The sequence below is a fragment of the Neolamprologus multifasciatus genome, chromosome 15 (genome assembly GCF_963576455.1).
Source record: "Neolamprologus multifasciatus chromosome 15, fNeoMul1.2, whole genome shotgun sequence".
Lineage (NCBI taxonomy): Eukaryota > Metazoa > Chordata > Actinopteri > Cichliformes > Cichlidae > Neolamprologus > Neolamprologus multifasciatus.
The window spans coordinates 36221741-36239168 of record NC_140453.1 but is presented as its reverse complement, the minus strand read 5'-3'; the positions used below and the strand labels follow the sequence as shown (position 1 = coordinate 36239168).

Genomic DNA, 17428 nt, shown 5'->3' with positions numbered 1-17428 from the left:
TTCACTTAAAACTGATTATTTATAAATAAAGGCCTTTAAGAAAAATATTAACAAAACACATGGATGTGTCTCACATTATATTTATTTTATTTGCTGTACAAAAAGATCTTGGCGAGCAACTCACTTAAAAAAAAAAAAGTTGTATTGAGCACTATTATGAACACAGTAGTTTTTCATTGTACAGGAGTAGAGAAAAAATAAAAATCCCACTGCAGATAGCTGGTGAAAACTCTGTGTGACTAGACACTATGCTAAAGAGCTTAACTCAACTTTATATCCCAGGAAACTTTTCTGTCAAACTTATTCATTTCCTACAACTAGATTATGTTTTCTTCAGGAAAAAAGTTCTTTATCCACAAACGGTGTGATTTCAGACTTTGGCTTTTTTCAAAACCTCTTGGTCCCAGTCAGTGTCAAGAACATCATTATTTAACTCAGCAGACTCAAACAGAGATAATCCTGAGAATAGGCCTTTGGAACCATTACTATTACCATCCTGAGGACTCATAAAACACTTTCTCTTTAGACTGGCAGTCCTTTGACAGTTAACTGAATCCCTAGTTACCATTTTTACAGTGTTGTTTTCAGTATGACTGAATTTGGTCTGTTTTACTTTGCACTCGGACATTGTTGTACTTGTTGACTCCATCCCTAGTTCATATTTCTTTGCTGGTGTGTAATCTGTTGCTGGGGGTATTGTTTGGCACTTCTTGCCTATGTGGTTGGCGATGTTTAGAATTTTGTGGACTTTTGAATTAGCTCTCAAACAATCAGCATCACCTTTTTTAAGCGTACCATTTTCCATTTTTGTTTGAGCTGTTGTGGGTTCACTTGTCCAGATAGACGAGAATCCTGAGAGTTTAATTTCTGAGCTTGAGGATGTTATACTGGTCTTCATCTGTTCTGATTGTAATGTAGTTTGATTAGTGATGCAAGTACTTGATTTTGAAAGTGGGGTGGAAGTAAATATATCTCTGTCATCACCAGTGCTGACTCTGGTTCTCTGACACAGGTGTGCGTCATTATGACTAATTGGTTTCTTTGTGTTAACGCTCACTGTCATTTGCTTTTCTGGACTGGCATTATTGTTATGGTTGTCAACTGAAGTTCTCATCTTATTTGGTTTGAACATGAATCTTGACAACTTTCCACGCAAGTCTATGTGTGTTTCAGCTTCGACTGCCATTTTCTCCCTTGGAACAGCGCTGCTCTTCCTACTTTCAGTCAGGTGCAATTTGTCCTCCTTTACATAGCTGTCTTTGTCAGTGGACAGGTTTGTCTCTAGTACATTTTCACTTTCATCCCCAAACACCAGCCTTTCTTGGTGTCCTTTTCCAACCTCTTTGTGAAATCGCTGATGTTTCAGGTCCAGTTGACCAAAGCCTTTATCTCCCATATTTTTAGAGTCCATTGTGCTTCTAGAAACCTTTTGAAAATGATTTCCCAATGGCTCTGGATGTGCTTCATGCTTCTGTCTCTCATATTTCAGTATCTCCTCTTGGCTTTTAGAGATTTCATCTGTAATGTTTTCATTTTTCTCACCTTGTATGTTTTGTTCTGAAACAGAGGTAATATTTCCAAAAACAACTGGAGCAACAGTCCTTCTCGAAGTCAACTTTTCAGATTGACAGCTTGATTGTCTGGTTACTTTAGACACGTCTGTTCCACTTGAAATAGTTTTTGTATTTTCTTGAGGTGTAGTTATGGGTGAGGTCCTATCATTTGGGGACAGTGACAGAGAGGTGTGGAACCAGTTCGAGTCACTCCTCACTGTATTACCACTTTCCAAATTGCTAGTGTGTGTTTTGGAGTTTGCGTCACTGAGTAGATGCTTCAGTTTAGTAGTTGATGAATCACATTCAGGAGCCTCTGATGTCTGGCTTTTTGACCTTAAGAGAAAAACAACCTGCAGTTAAAATGATGATAGCTCCAAACACTCATGTGCACAAAGTTGAATCCATAAATAACAAACATTTCAAATCTGCTCCCAATTTGAACTCCACTGGCTACATTCATCACAAAGAATCATGTCATTAAGTGTCAAAGAATAATTATTATGCGTTTTTGTATACGTTTTATCCAAGTACAGACAGAAAATGGGGCCTAAAAGACTATAAATTATCAGTGGACATCAAATCATTAGGTCATGATTTTGATGTCATGGGGGATTTCTTGTCAGAAAAGAGACAGTTACTAGCAGCACTGCTTAGGCACTCAAATGTTGTGTAGCAGGAGGTAATAATCTAACATTGGGATTATCTTTGAAAGTTAACAAATTAAAAAAACAACAACAAAAAACAAAACAAAACACCAATTTACTCACCTGGATAGTCTGTCTCTCTCCTTCTTAAGGAACAGTGGGAGGTTCAGTCCTTCAAGCAGTATCTGACACTGAGTTTGATACTGCTCAACAGGGTCAGCAGGAAATGAGGTGAATAAAGTATTCACATTTCCCTGCAGAGCGCCACCCTAAAAGAAGAACATAATATGCAGTTACAGACTGACACAGCAGCATGATGACAAGACATCACAAAGTGAATGATATTTGGTGAGTTCAAGTGACGATTGCAATCAACCGGCTGGAAAACTAAGGAGACTAGGAGTGAGAATGTCATCTGTAAACTCATTTTACATCGTGGACCACACACAGCCCACTTTACTTTTACGTGGGCCAGAATGCTGAAAATTAGTATATCAAAAAGAAGTGTGACTTCATCACTCATTTACAACAAGTGAATGCTGCTGTAACTTATGAAAGCTCTTTGGGCTTAAGTTGTAAAAAATAAATGACAGAAAAAGATCTGTTATCTCATTAGCCAGACTGTCCTGTAATTATAAAACAATATAAAGTTTGTCTTATCATACAAAAAATGTCCTCATTTATTTATTCATAGTAGATAGTGATAACTTTTCACTCGTTTAATTGTTTATCCATTTCTTGATTACTTTGGTGTAGTATGAATAGCTGTGAGAGAAGTCTTTATAAGCAGTTCACCAAAATTTATGGAAATACAATTCAAAGTTTATATCCTCCTCTACATTTTCAGAGATGTCCAGTGGGCCAGATTGGAGTCTTGCCAGACCAATGCTGGCCCCCGGGGTCACCTAGGCAACCAGAGCCTTGAATATCTGCAATTAAAGTGGGAGCTTCAACACAATATACAACGAACAGATTGCTTGCAGTATTGTATACAACTTTAGGCTAAAGTCTCAGTCTCAGTCTCAAGTCTCAGCTTCAATGTGAGTAGATTTTCAGCAAGTAAAACTGTTTTAGACACGGTTATGTTAAGATTCTGTTTCAGTAAAGGCAATGAAAACCAAAAAATTAGGCAAGAAATGATCAGATGTGGAATTTATTTTTTCAAACTTAACAGCTGGTTTCATTCAAAAAAAATTGCACAGACTTTAGTATCCTACCTTTAGTAAACACCGCTGCTAATTATTTTAATATAATGATCATAGTACATACAAGTGGTGTGAAAACGTGTTTGCCCTGACTGAGCATAAATGCCAGGATCAGTACTACAGTCAACCGATAACAATTTTTTTCTGGCAAAACTTCTCCTATTTCTCGTAACAAGTATAAAAGAGGGCTTTGCTATCCGACTCTAGAAAACCACCAAGTCATTGGTCCAGGTATGTGGATGACACCTGGGTGAAAACCAAATTTCAGGATGTGCCACAATTCACGGATCACTCGCTGGAAAACCACATCAAATTCACCAGGGAGGATATGAAAAGTTGCTGGTTAGCCTTCTTAGACTGTGAGATCTCCATCAGTAATGGGGGACATTTAAAAGTTGATGTGTGCTGTAAACATACGCATACGGATAGGGCTGTGCGATATGACCAAAATCTCATATCCCAATATAAGACATCTACTGTCTGATAACAATATAAATCACAAAAAATTTACATTTTCTGTAAATTCTGTGAATCTCGGGCAGCTCGACTTGCGTGAAGTGTTTCCAGCTGGGTGTCGTGTGCCTGGAGTCAAGTGTTTAACCGATGATTCTGTGATTCCGTTTATTTTGAAAAGTCTCAACAGCATCTTCAGCTTTATTGTGAAACGTTTATGTGGAAAATAAACAAGTGGACACGCGATGGTTTTACCGTCTTTGTTGTTAACGACAATGCATAAAAACAGGTGCGTATCCGTCTGTAGTGTGGTTATATTCAATATAAGAGAAAGAGAACTTTAAGAAATTAATATAGCCACTACAGTGACCATCAAAACAATGAAAAAAATATTGCGATAAACAGTTTATTTTGCGACACCACGAAACAAATGATTGCGTAAAATGAAACGATAGACATTTTTATATCGTCATCTGATATATATCGTTATATCGAACAGCCCTACATACAGATTAGTATTTAAGGTTTGACTCTCATCTTCCACTGGAGCATAAACTTGGAGTCATCAGGACGCTACAACACAGAGCGAACGCCATCCCCACTGACACAACGGCCAGGGAAACAGAAGAACATCACATCAAGAAGGCCCTGAGTAAATGTGGTTATCCTAGCTGGACTTTTGTCAAAGCTGGGAAGGCACCTAAAGAAAGCTTCAGCCGATCCAGGAGAGAAGGACAACCGCTGCCTAAGTGAAAACCCGCAGTGATCCCTTCTGTGTCAGGAGTATCGAAACAGTTGAGATGCATTTTTTTCTAAACACCGAATCTCCGTGGCTTTTAAACCCCAATACACGCTGCGCCAAAAATTGGACTATCCCAAGGATCGGGGACACTCCAGTGGACACTCTTTCAATGATGAGGATGTACACATCCTGTACAGGGAGCAGGGAGTCAAGGAGGCCTTTTACGTGAAAAGGGAAAGACCATCTCTGAATTGAGGAGGGGGCCAAAGGGTACAATTTTCATCAGTGGGCTGGTTTCAGTCATTGTGCAAATGTACTGTTTATAAGGTTGGGGAAACCTGCAGTTAGCTAAGACTGAAGAAGTCACTCGAAAGAGTGAAGAAATGTTTTTCCCATTGAAAACGCTATGTCCAGATGAACAGAATCAACCTTTTGGGATTTCCTGCTAAAATAAATACAATGAATACAAAACCCTTTAAATCGAAAGAGACTCATAAACAGGTTTTAATTTTCAAAGTAACAAATAAAAGCCTTACCTGCATGGAGCACTCCATAACAGAAACAGCAATGACAGCGTCTTCTATGGTAACTGTCTCTCTGTACATGAGCTTGGCATGGGCTGTAAAATTAACAAAAAACTTTCTGCCACTGCTGCCGTTCCACTTTTTTCAGATTTGTATATGCAACAAGCTTTCATTGTTATTACATATCATCAGCAACTTGACAGTTAACAAAACTTTAGTTTAAAATCATTTTGCTTTTAAATCATCATATGATGAATGTTTAGTTAGGGCTGCTCAATTAATCGAATTTTAATCACGATTACGATCTGGGCTTTCAACGATCATTAAAAATGACTGAGCCGATTATTAGCCCCTCCCTCGTGCTTTACTCTCGCTCTGCTCCGTGTGGCAAATCGAGCGCACCTCTCTGCATTTCGAACACGTGTCACAACAATTAAGAGGACCCGAGGGAAGCTCGGAAAGCCAAGCAGAAGTTATTTGGAGAGGAGAGTGACTGCCGTTGGTTGAAAAGAGAGGTAAAAAAAACTTCAGTGGTGTGGAAACATTATGGGTTCGCGGAGTCAGACGTGGATCAAGTAGACATAGTGTGTGAACTTTGCTACGGTGTCGTAGCTGCACCACAGAGCAACACTGCAAAGTTTACTAAACATAGATGTTTACATTTTTCATTTATTTTTTATATTGCAAACATTTGCACTGTTATCTACGGAAGCGTAGAGCTCCCACACAATATAAATATTATATTGTACGAACGTGATAATTATGTATATTGTAATAACGTGATATTATGTTGTTCAAACGTGAAAGGTATATTGTACAAACATGATAGTATATTGTACAAACAGGAAAAGTATCTTGTTAGAACAATAAACTTTTCACGTTATAACGTGATACACTTGTATTTTTCTTTTGCCTGGGTGGCAGCTCTACGCTTCCGTAGTTATCAGTATTTGCACACTATTTTATATTATTTTTTGACAATCTTTAAAGTCATTATTCAACACATTGTTATTGTTAAATAAATATCGTCAAATAATCGAGATCTCAATTTCAGTGAAAATAATCGTGATTATCATTTTTGCCATAATCGAGCAGCCCTATGTTTAGTAACTAATTACAATATTTGATTAAAAAAATAAATAAATCTCCACTCGCTCCTGTGAATGGTCTTTAACCTTCAAGATCTAGTCCTCTAACTGAATCTAATCGATTTTAGAAATCAGTGAAAATACCCAGCCCTAAGGCAAAGCATGCTGTGCAAAGACAACCCTGAGACAATCAAGCACATAACAGCAGGGTGCAAGATTCTAGAAGACAGGGCATACATGGAACGCCATAACAAAGAACATGAACACCTGTGCAGAGTTTGAGAAGTCAGAAGGCCAAAATGGGATACAGTTCCTAGGGTGGTTGAGAAAGGCCAAGCTAAGTCGTGTGGACTTCCACATACAAATGGACGGCTAACAAACCAAACATACTAGTGATGGACAAGCAGAGGAAGGAGGCTACAGGGATAGATATAGTTTATACTAAAGTGGCAGCAACAACAGGAAGAAAGAACACAAAAACAAAAAACATCTTGTATGCCTTTCGGTGCTGCAAGAGCAGCGTGTAAAATATTATCAGAAGACTCGTTTTAGACCTGACCACAATCAATGACTGGGCTTAGACTCAATTTATGAATAAATATGACCAAACTAGTCTGAAGTCAAACTTCTCATCTTACCTTCAGCCAGCCTGCTCAGACTCTCCAATGTGCGAATAGTTGTGCGGGCAGCACTACTGCCGTCACTCCGTCTTTGTAACTGGTAGTAGCGTGTCAGTATACAGTTGGCATCTTCTGACATCGCTGGTTTTAAATGTTTAATCAGGCTGAAATAAGCTTTCATTTTCTCCATAGACCACAGACTCGAACACTGATCGGGTAGTCCTTAAGAAAAAAAGAGAAGGGGCATTTTTACCACGTTCTCCCCATTGAAGGGTATGTGAGAGAACAATAATAAGCAATTATTTATAACAGACTTTATTGTTTTAGTCATATTTCACTTCCAAACTCAAAAACATGTCTTCTACCTCTGTCCTCCATAATGAAAGAGGAGATGATGTGGTCCCACTCTGCATTTCTGGTATCCAGCAGAACTAAAACCAGGTCAAAACGACTTAGCAAAGGACTGGCCAGAGCTACGTTCACAGACAGTGGCTCGTTGGGATCATACTGGCCTTTAGGGTTGGTAGCTGCCAGAATGGTAGTTCTGGTATTCAGTTTACACACCATGCTGCAGAAAGAGAGAGAAGTGGATCACACAGAAAAACAAAACAAAACAGATGAGTAAATACTTTTTTTTTTTTTTACTTAAAATGATCCATTTAAATAATCCAGTATGTGGATTAGGAGATTTCTTAGTTTATCCAAGTTCATTTTGTATTAGATTCCCCTTGTGTTTTCTACCCCTGTGTTAAGTTTCCCTTGTCCTTTATGCGTTTCATGTCTGCATGTCTTTTGTCATCAAGTTCATGTTGTCATGTCTGTGTTTCCTTATGTTTCCTGATTTATTTTGAAGAGGTCCTGTGCTCTACGTTCAATGTGTTTAATTTTACTCCTCCCCTCATTATGTTCATGTGTGTCAGCTGTTTCCTCATGTGTTCCCACTTCCCTCATAGCTGTGTGTTATTCTCCCTGTCTTCCATGAGTTTATTCTTGTTAGTTTCCCAGTTTAGTTTTGTTCTTTGTTTCACCTCCACACCTGCAATGAAGCTGTGTTTTTGAGTTCACGTTTGTCTCGGTGAGGTTTGCGTTTGGGTCGTTTTCCTGCCTGCACACAGCCGTTTTGTGACAATATGTATTAAAAAAATGCTGTATAATATTACTGTCAGAGTTTGAGTACAGTATTGTTGTGTGAAATAACTGTAAATAAAAAAGGAGGGGAAAGGGAAGAGTTGTTAAGATCTCAGTGCTACTTAGGAGATGTTTACAAACTTACAAGGTGAGTAAATGTTTAAACGATAGGAAGGAGGGGAATGTAGAAGACTGTAAATGAGACCCATGAGCTGAGCTGTTGTTTAGGAAAGTGGAGTGAGTTGGTCCTGAGGCCCCGTTGATGAGAACCAGAAAAAACAAACCAAACAAAAAAACTGTCGGCTGGATTAAATGATGTTCTATCCAACTGGCAGCTCACATGTAGCTCTTCAGCAAAATGAGCCAATAGGATAAAGAAAAGAGAAGATTCTGCTGAATACCAATGAGCATGCCTTTAGTAGACTAGGTCATAAACAAGGTTTTAACAAAATGAGCCACTTGGCACAAGTAGAACAAGAAAAAAAAAGAAAACCCTGTTAAACACCCATGAGTGGACGAGGTCATAAACACAAAACGAGCCACTGATAACCGTGACTAGATGCCAGAACCTTATGAACATACTTAAAAGTGGACATTGTTAAGGAGAGTTTGCATAGATATTATAATGACTAAAATTACTTCAGTAGGAGAATTAATTAGTGCCCAATGCAGGTTATATTTGCTAGTAGTGTAGAATATTTGACAACAGAAAAATGTGGTCATTTTTTATAAATTGTTAAAATAAACAATACTGAACAAAAAAAAGTTTTAACAATAGCAACATCAAGACAATAAGACTCCAATGATAATAAACGACATTACCAAAAGTAAGTAAATATTAATAAGGCAGAGGTCTACAACTGAAACGTCATATTTGGTCAGTCTTAACCTGCTGGTCAGCAATTTTGAATTTAGAGTGTATTCCCCCAAAACCTCCATCTCCTTAGAGACTGTGTCTGCCCCCAAACCAACAAAAAACACTTTGAGAGTATTTTACTGATATATGGCATTGAAAACAAAATGTCATTTTAAGAGTATTCCCTGAAACCCTTCTTAGCTGACACTTTGAGTAACCTTTGAGTTGTTTTTGACCAGGATATGGCCTTCAATGTGCATATTAAATGCTTTCATCTACTTTCACAATATCTCTAAAATTAGAAACATCCCATCTCAAAGTGATGCTGAAAAACTGGTTCATGCATTTATTATTTTTAGGTAGGACTAATGCATTTTGTTATTAAGATGTCCCAAAACTCTACAACTAAAAACCATCAGTTGATCCAAAATTCAATTTATTTTAAATCAATTCAATGTTGTCTGTGAAGGTTCTCAGTCATCCAGGTCATTGTAGTCAAAGGAGCTTGCAAAGAAAAGCGTCTGGACTTCTTTAAGTTGCTTGAAGACGTTTCACCTCTCATCCGAGAAGCTTCTTCAGTTCTAAGGTCAAATGGTGGAGAGTCCCAGATATAAACCTAGTGGGAGTATCCCCCCACAGAGGGACAGAAGGACCCCCTGATGATCCTCTAATCGCCTGAGCCAAGGTGTGGAACTGGGTGTGGGTCCCAATCAGCCAGAGTTTCGGGTGAGTTCATTGTGAAACCTGGCCCCACCTTATCATGCGAATTCCTGAGGTCAGATGGCCCAGGATGTGAGTGGGCGTTAAGGCGTCTGGGAAGGGAACTCAAAACTGGATTATAGATGGCAGAGAGTTGGTGTCGTAAACCACCGCCTCTGTTCAAAGATGGTTGCTCACAGTGGACATAGATGGCTTCTTTCACTCCTCTTTCAAACCATCTGTCCTCTCTGTCCAAAATGTGAACATTGGCATCCTCGAAAGAGTGTCCTTTATCCTTAAGATACAGGTGGACCTAAGAACTGAAGAAGCTTCTCGGATGAGAGGTGAAACGTCTTCAAGCAACTTAAAGAACTCCAGACGCTTTTCTTTGCAAGCTCCTTTGACTACAATGACCTGGATGACTGAGAACCTTCACAGACATATTGCCGTACATTTTGGGAGGAACACCCTTCAACTGGTGCGGGAGTATGAAAGGGAATCAGGGAATCTAGCGGATTATAGGAACCATCTCCGTTTCAACCTAAGATGTATACAAAGCAGAATCGTTCCTAAGAGCCTGCGCCGTGGATCCACTGTCAGGGGATACAGAGCAGACTTGATTCTACAGAGAGCACAAAATCACCTTTTAAGTGAAAGGATAAGACAGGTCCATTTCACTATAGATGCCCTCCAGATCAAGATCAGCCAGACTCTACAGGAACTGGAAACCCTTCTACCCTCTCCAATCTTAGAAGAGGTTTACAAGTTTGTGGACAAGGCTCAGTGGGCCCAACACTCGAAAGGAAAAGAAAGACAATGCAGGAAATTTCACACCTTGCTTTCAAAAACACACACTCCTCATTCTGAACCTACACAACCCAGAGAAGAAAACACACCTGAAGACAGTCAAGAGAAATGGGTAAAGAACTTTTCAGACAGGAATCTCACTGAACCTGAAAAGAGTATTAGCCAAAGGACTCAATTTTGCCATTTCTCCACAACAGTTGCCCATAGTGGACCTCATCACAGCCACAGAATCGGCCATACGGATTAATAAATTATCACAGACAGAAGCAGAGCAAATCAGGATGAAAGTCTCAGCCACCCTCTCCAGTGCCAAAGTCCCTCCGTCCAACCTCACAATACAGGAAAAGAAGGCCGTCGCTTCCCTGAGCAAAGACCACAACATCACTGTTTTACCAGCTGATAAGGGAAGATGCACCGTGGTCCTAAACACTACAGATTACCACACAAAGATCACTACTCTCCTCAGTGACAACACTACCTACAAAGCCTTAAAGAGAGACCCCACCAGCAGCTACAAAAAGAAAGTTATAGCTTGCCTTCAAGACTTTGAAAAGGACAAAATCATTGACCGCTTTACATATCACCGCCTTTACCCAGGGGATGCCATTCCCTGCATTTACGGACTTCCTAAAATCCACAAGGAAGCTGTCCCACTCAGACCCATAGTCAGTAGCATAAACTCAGCCACTTATAACATTGCAAAACACCTTGCTACCATCCTTGCTCCTCTCGTGGGGAACAACCCACACCACATCAAGAACTCCACCGACTTCACTGACAAGGTCCAGAAACTTACCCTGGATCCAGATGAAACCATAGTGTCCTTTGATGTAGTCTCTCTCTTCACTTGCATACCCACCACGGAGGCAGTGGAGACTGTCAGAAAACGACTACAAGAAGACAACTCCTTGGAAGACAGGACCAACTTCACACCCGATCAGATTTGCATGCTGTTAGACCTCTGCCTCACCACTACATATTTCAAATACAACGAAGGTTTCTACAGACAAAAACATGGCTGTGCCATGGGCTCCCCCATGTCACCTATTGTAGCCAACCTTTACATGGAGGAAGTGGAAAGGAAGGCTCTTGGCTCTTTCAAAGGAAGAGTACCCAGCCACTGGTACAGATACGTAGACGACACCTGGGTCAAAATCAAGACACAAGAAGTGGAATCCTTCACTGAGCACATTAACGCTGTGGATAAAAACATCAAGTTCACCAGGGAAGACACAAAGGACGACTGTTTGCCTTTCCTGGACTGCGCTGTGCACATTGAAGAGAATGGCAACCTCAACATCGAAGTTTACCGGAAGCCCACACACACGGACCAGTACCTCCTCTTTGACTCCCATCACCCTCTGGAACACAAACTTGGAGTAATTAGGACCCTACACCACCGGGCAGAACATGTTCCCTCTAAGCCTGAAGGAAAAAAGAAGGAACACACACATGTAAAGGAAGCACTCAAAACGTGCGGCTATCCTAAATGGGCATTCTTAAAGTCAGCAAAGAGGCACAGAAAAGAAGATCAGACACCAGCGAGGGAGGATAAGAAGGACAGACGCAACAACATTGTCATCCCCTATGTAGCCGGTGTATCAGAAAAACTCAGGAGAGTTTTCTCCAAGCATGACATCCCGGTGCATTTCAGACCCAGAAACACACTCAGACAAAAACTGGTTCACCCGAAAGACAAAACTCCAAAACACAGACTTAACAATGTGGTGTATGCTGTACAGTGCAGCGAGGAATGCCCAGACCTCTACATTGGAGAGACCAAACAGCCACTTCACAAGCGCATGGCACAACACAGAAGAGCCACCTCCACAGGACAAGACTCAGCAGTCCATCTGCATCTAAAGGATAAAGGACACTCTTTCGAGGATGCCAATGTTCACATTTTGGACAGAGAGGACAGATGGTTTGAAAGAGGAGTGAAAGAAGTCATCTATGTCCACTGTGAGCAACCATCTTTGAACAGAGGCGGTGGTTTACGACACCAACTCTCTGCCATCTATAATCCAGTTTTGAGTTCCCTTCCCAGACGCCTTAACGCCCACTCACACCCTGGGCCATCTGACCTCAGGAATTCGCATGATAAGGTGGGGCCAGGTTTCACAATGAACTCACCCGAAACTCTGGCTGATTGGGACCCACACCCAGTTCCACACCTTGGCTCAGGCGATTAGAGGATCATCAGGGGGTCCTTCTGTCCCTCTGTGGGGGGATACTCCCACTAGGTTTATATCTGGGACTCTCCACCATTTGACCTTAGAACTGAAGAAGCTTCTCGGATGAGAGGTGAAACGTCTTCAAGCAACTTAAAGAAGTCCAGATGCTTTTCTTTGCAAGCTCCTTTGACCTCAATTCAATGTTATTTATATAGCCCTAAATCACAACTCAAGGCATTTTAAATTGTAAGGTAGATCCTAGAATAAGAATGCTGCAGCGAGAGTACTGACAGGGACTGGAAAGAGAGAGAAGATTTCTCCTATATTGGCTTCCCTTCATTGGCTACCTGTTAAATCCAGAATTGAATTTGAAATCCTGCTCCTCACATACAAGGACTTAAATAATCAGGCCTCATCTTATCTCAATGACCTGATAGTACCATATCACCCCATTAGAGCACTTTGCTCTCACACTGCAGGCTTACTTGTTGTTCCTAGAGTATTTAAAAGTAGAATGGGAGGCAGAGCCTTTAGTTTTCAGGCCTCTCTTCTATGAAACCAGCTCCCAGTTTGGATTCAGCTAGGGTTAGGGAGAACCTAAACAGGCTCTCTTCCTCCACGCACTCCTCATTCATAAAGTGCTTTACAAAACCAAACATTACAGCTAACAGGTGGATTTATCCTGTTTGAGTGCAGCTAGCCAAACAGCGTAGAGCCACTTGCTGCTAAAGAGACAAAGAATGAAAGTGGACACTCTATCCTTGGTTTCTTAACATAAAACTCATTGTTGCTGTCAAGGGCAGTGCTGGAGTGAGCCCTTTAATCTGATTTTTAGTTTTAGTGTCCTTATTTTCCTTTGAGTTATCATTTCTGTCACTAGTTAACTAACATAAACTAATGTGTGTCAATTAGCCTCAACCAACTAACCAACCAACCACATGTTCGGTACTGACAGAAGCTGGCGCTAAACATGTTTTTAAAACCTTAAGCACTTATTTCCTAAATCAAGCTTAACAGACAGGGCTATATTTCCATTATGTAAATTAGCCTTTGATTAGTTTTTCATGTTCTCTTTAATTCATGATTTAACAGTTATTTTTCCCCACAGGGCCAGGCAGGTCCCTGTAATAAATGAAATCATTATTTAAGTTATGTTTATCTAGTATTAAAATTTGTTTGATGATTGGAAACATTCAAGTGTGACAAAGATGAAAAAACAAAAACAAACAAAGAAAACCAGGAGGGGGGCAAAGAGTTTTCCACAGCACTGTATACGATCGTGGTCATTCTGTGTTTGAAATTCCTAACTTCTGGTGATGTGAATTTATATGTAAATGCATGAGAGTCCTACCCAGCTTTAGCAACACTAATAGATTGTTGCTCCATAGCTTCATGGATGCTGATGCGATCCTGCTCCTTGATGCTGTTGAATTCATCAATGCAGCACAAACCACCATCTGCCAAGACCAGGGCTCCTGCTTCCAGGTGCCAGTCACCTCCATCCTTCACAGCTGCTACTGTCAGTCCTTTGGAAACACATTCACTTTATGAAGTAATACATTGGTATTATATGTGAAAATATATAGTTAATCACATGTCCGAGTCACCCTTCATTTCTTGACATTGCTTCCAACAAGGCAGATTTTATTGTAATTTTTTTTTTTAAATCATCATGAGCGATACTTCTCGGGCCTTTCAAAGTTTTGGGGTAAATTGGATGTGTTTTAGCTCATTTTCAGTCCAGTCCATGTATCAGAGGAATATTTTATTGTTTGTTAAGCCACTTAACACAAAAACATGTAAAGTAATGAATCACTGTTGTGTCTTCTCAAACAAACAGCACAGTTTGAAAATGACACCTTTGTATAGGCCATCAGTTGAGACAGAGCCAGATAATATTAACTCACAAGTGTTAAGTGACAGGATTGTTTTCTAATCTGACAGATTTTAGCTGGTGCCGTGTCTTTCCATTCCTTTTTGCACCTATTTTTCTTCATGTGCTCAATACTTTTCCCCACCTTTCATTTTTTGTTAATACACAATGGTTATGTACCCAATAATTTTATATAACTGGAATTGGAATATGTTTCAGTAAACAAAAAAAACAAAACAAAACTTGTCTCAGTGTCCAAATATATATAGACCTAACTAATCCTAACAAGGATATGAATACACATGGGTGTATTCATATCCTTGTGGGGACATCTCATTGACATAGTGCTTTCCCTAGCCGCTTAACCTAACCCTGACCATCAAAAGGCTAAAGGTCAAAGAAAAGAGACACACAGTGTGTCAAAGAAAAGTGAGACACAGTGTGAAATCCCAGTAACTCTAGGCTCCCTCCACAGAATTGCATGGCAGCATTTGTTTGAACAAACAGATTTAAATACTAACAGTATGTTGTCATATTGTTATTTATTAACCGCATGAGTGTGGAAATTATGTTTTTTATTATAAAAAAGAAAAACCAAAATGATAAAACTTTATCTTTGCAGGCTGAATCCCGTCCAGAGGGTGTTGGGAGACCTATGTGGGTGAGACTGGAGGGTGTACTTTACCATACTTTGATGGATATCACAGTGTTTCGAGAGGATTAAAGAAATGGCAGTGATGGACAAGGTTAACAATACATGAGAAGGTATGCACAGGAGGATGGCGACAGAAAGAAGAGGAACCAAGGGGAAACAGGATGGTACAGCCGATCCCTAGGACCGTGCACCGAAGTTTCAAAGAAAAACAAACTAAGCCAGAACTTCTAAATACCCTAACCAGCTGTGCCAGGGGTCTGTGTCTGACATACTCCCTGAAATGAACTGAAAAGACATTTTTAATAAAAAGAATGGTTTCCTTCAAGGTCATATTGTGCCCCTCCTCAGGTTACACAAACTGTTTGGGTGATATTGAATGAATAGATTGAAGCCATTTGCTTTCTTTTTTAATAGTGGTTAGGATGAGAGAATTGCGGGAAATAATGACCCGACCCAGAGAATATAACCCAAACTAAAACTTTAAACTTTTTTGGGAGGGCTGGGAACGGTCCATGGGGGAACCTCAAGGATGAAGTCCCATTCTGGGACGTATAAAGACCTACACCTAACCTCTTTGTTTAAAAGAACCCTCAGAGTCTGTGAGATTTTTAGAAGATAACCCTACTCAGGCTGTATGACCCTAAGCCTAACCTTTTCGGGGACCTGATAAAGTTTATGACAAACCCTGAGGAGAAATATGCCTGCTCTGGGATGTTTAAAATCTAAAATTTAACATCTTTATTTAGACAACCCTCAGGCTTTAAAAGACATTTGTGAGACCCCTAGAGGAAGTAACCCTTATTGGGCCACATTAAAACTCTAGGAGATATTGTATTCCCCTAATTTGGTGGGACAGAGGAGAAAAGGAGAAGCTTAGGGATCATAAAGCCTAGTTAAATAAGAGAAACTATAAATGGCACATAAGCAATCTGCTTTCCTTGTTTTTGGGCCTTCCACTGACCGACAGGGCCAGACTCATGGTTTTATTAGGGTGAGTGTCTTCCCCCAACCATTTCCTTATGACTGAGATCGCTGTCAATATGTAGGGTCCGCGACAGTCCTAAGACTCCCTCACGGACCCCACTCCCCTACCCAGTGACTAATTAGTGTCTCGATTTTAGTTTTAGTTCTTTTTATTCCCCCCCACTTTATTTTCTTTTTTTTATATATTTATTTTGATATTTTGATTAGTTTTGTTACTGAACAGTCTCATTTTATTCACACAGATGAGATATCTAAGTAACACCCAGAGTAGAATGCATGACAAGGTAGGAGTGACACCACACAGTTTTAGGATTTTTGTTTTTGGTACCTGAGGAGCACATTGGGCGCTCCCATGTGACTTAATGGTAACCTATCCTGGGAGAGGCCCACAGGATTGGGCGTCTCTCAGGAAATGATTTAATCCCTCGTTCTCTCCTGGCCCTAGTAGCGTGTATCCCTCTGAGGAAGCAGGAGATCCGCGAAATGTCAGGAACGCGAGGCCAGACCAGTGGGAGAATTTTTTTTTTTTTTTTTACAGCTCTCCCAAGGACGGCAGCGAAGGTGACGGGTTTGCTGACTATTTTAAAGCTGTAGGGCCAAAAATGCGAGCGATCGAGCACCTCCAGGTAGATTCGACACAGGACGAGATGATGTCGGAGCGGGTAATGGCGGGGTCGCGTGGCACACACCTACATACCATCGGGCACGAGCAAGCCTCAAGTTACAGGACTGGAAAATTAAAGCAAACAAGCCTATGGTGTTTGGGGAGAAACTCCACTCCCCCGCCAGATTTAACTTGGTCTTCCTCTTCTAATATTTTAAATTTATCAAGACTCTTTACTCTGTCTGCAGCACAAATAAGCTTATTAGAAAAGGGCCTGACTTTCATTCCAGCGCCATAAAAATTTTCACGTGAGGAGTTTCGGCGGGACCTACATTGGTACCATAGAAGACCGAAACTACAAGAGTATTTTGAAACCGACAACTTCCTCAGGGATCCCTTCGTCCTACCATCTGTGTGGGAACTGGAGTGGGGGGCATTGAGCGAGTCGCTCAAAGAGCTAATAAAAAGAGATATTCGGTTGTTCCACTCGTTAAGGCCGCAGGTGGGGAGAGAGGGCAGTCTTACGGTGGAGGAAGAACGGGTGCTTAGAGAATTAAAAGTTAATCAGAACATCGTGATTAAGCTGGCGGATAAAGGCTCAAAAATTGTAATTATGGACAAGCAGCAGTACAGACTGGAAGCCCAGAGACAACTGGGAAATGAGAAATATTACAAATGCATTTCAAATTCAATCCAGCCCGAGGTCCAGCAGCAAATTAGGAGGATTGTCCACTCACTACATCACAAGAGTTATTTCCAAAAAAACAGCACGACTATTTCTTAGGTCCTGATGATCCCTGCCCACGCTTATCCTAT

At 40.5% G+C, this 17428-nt stretch overlaps 1 protein-coding gene and 1 long non-coding RNA gene across 5 annotated transcripts in view; one reads left to right on the top strand and one right to left on the bottom strand.

Annotated features, from left to right (window-relative positions):
- Positions 1-25: 25 nt before the first annotated feature.
- The window catches only part of mcm9 (minichromosome maintenance 9 homologous recombination repair factor), a 29977-nt gene continuing 12574 nt past the window's right edge, over positions 26-17428 (bottom strand). For 2 of the 4 annotated variants that reach the window (XM_085133376.1, XM_085133378.1), the window contains 6 exons: positions 13848-14022; positions 7198-7400; positions 6851-7054; positions 5137-5219; positions 2324-2469; positions 26-1889 (listed from right to left, as the gene is read on the bottom strand). In XM_085133376.1, coding sequence (XP_084989502.1) covers positions 371-1889; positions 2324-2469; positions 5137-5219; positions 6851-7054; positions 7198-7400; positions 13848-14022 — 2330 coding nt within the window. In that variant the 3' untranslated portion in view covers positions 26-370. The remainder of the gene's footprint in view (positions 1890-2323; positions 2470-5136; positions 5220-6850; positions 7055-7197; positions 7401-13847; positions 14023-17428) is intronic. The other 2 variants (XM_085133377.1, XM_085133375.1) reach the window with 2 other exon arrangements.
- LOC146502656 (uncharacterized) lies at positions 3229-4459 on the top strand. The gene is made up of 2 exons (XR_014869452.1): positions 3229-3799; positions 4383-4459. It is a non-coding gene; the product is annotated as an uncharacterized LOC146502656 (long non-coding RNA).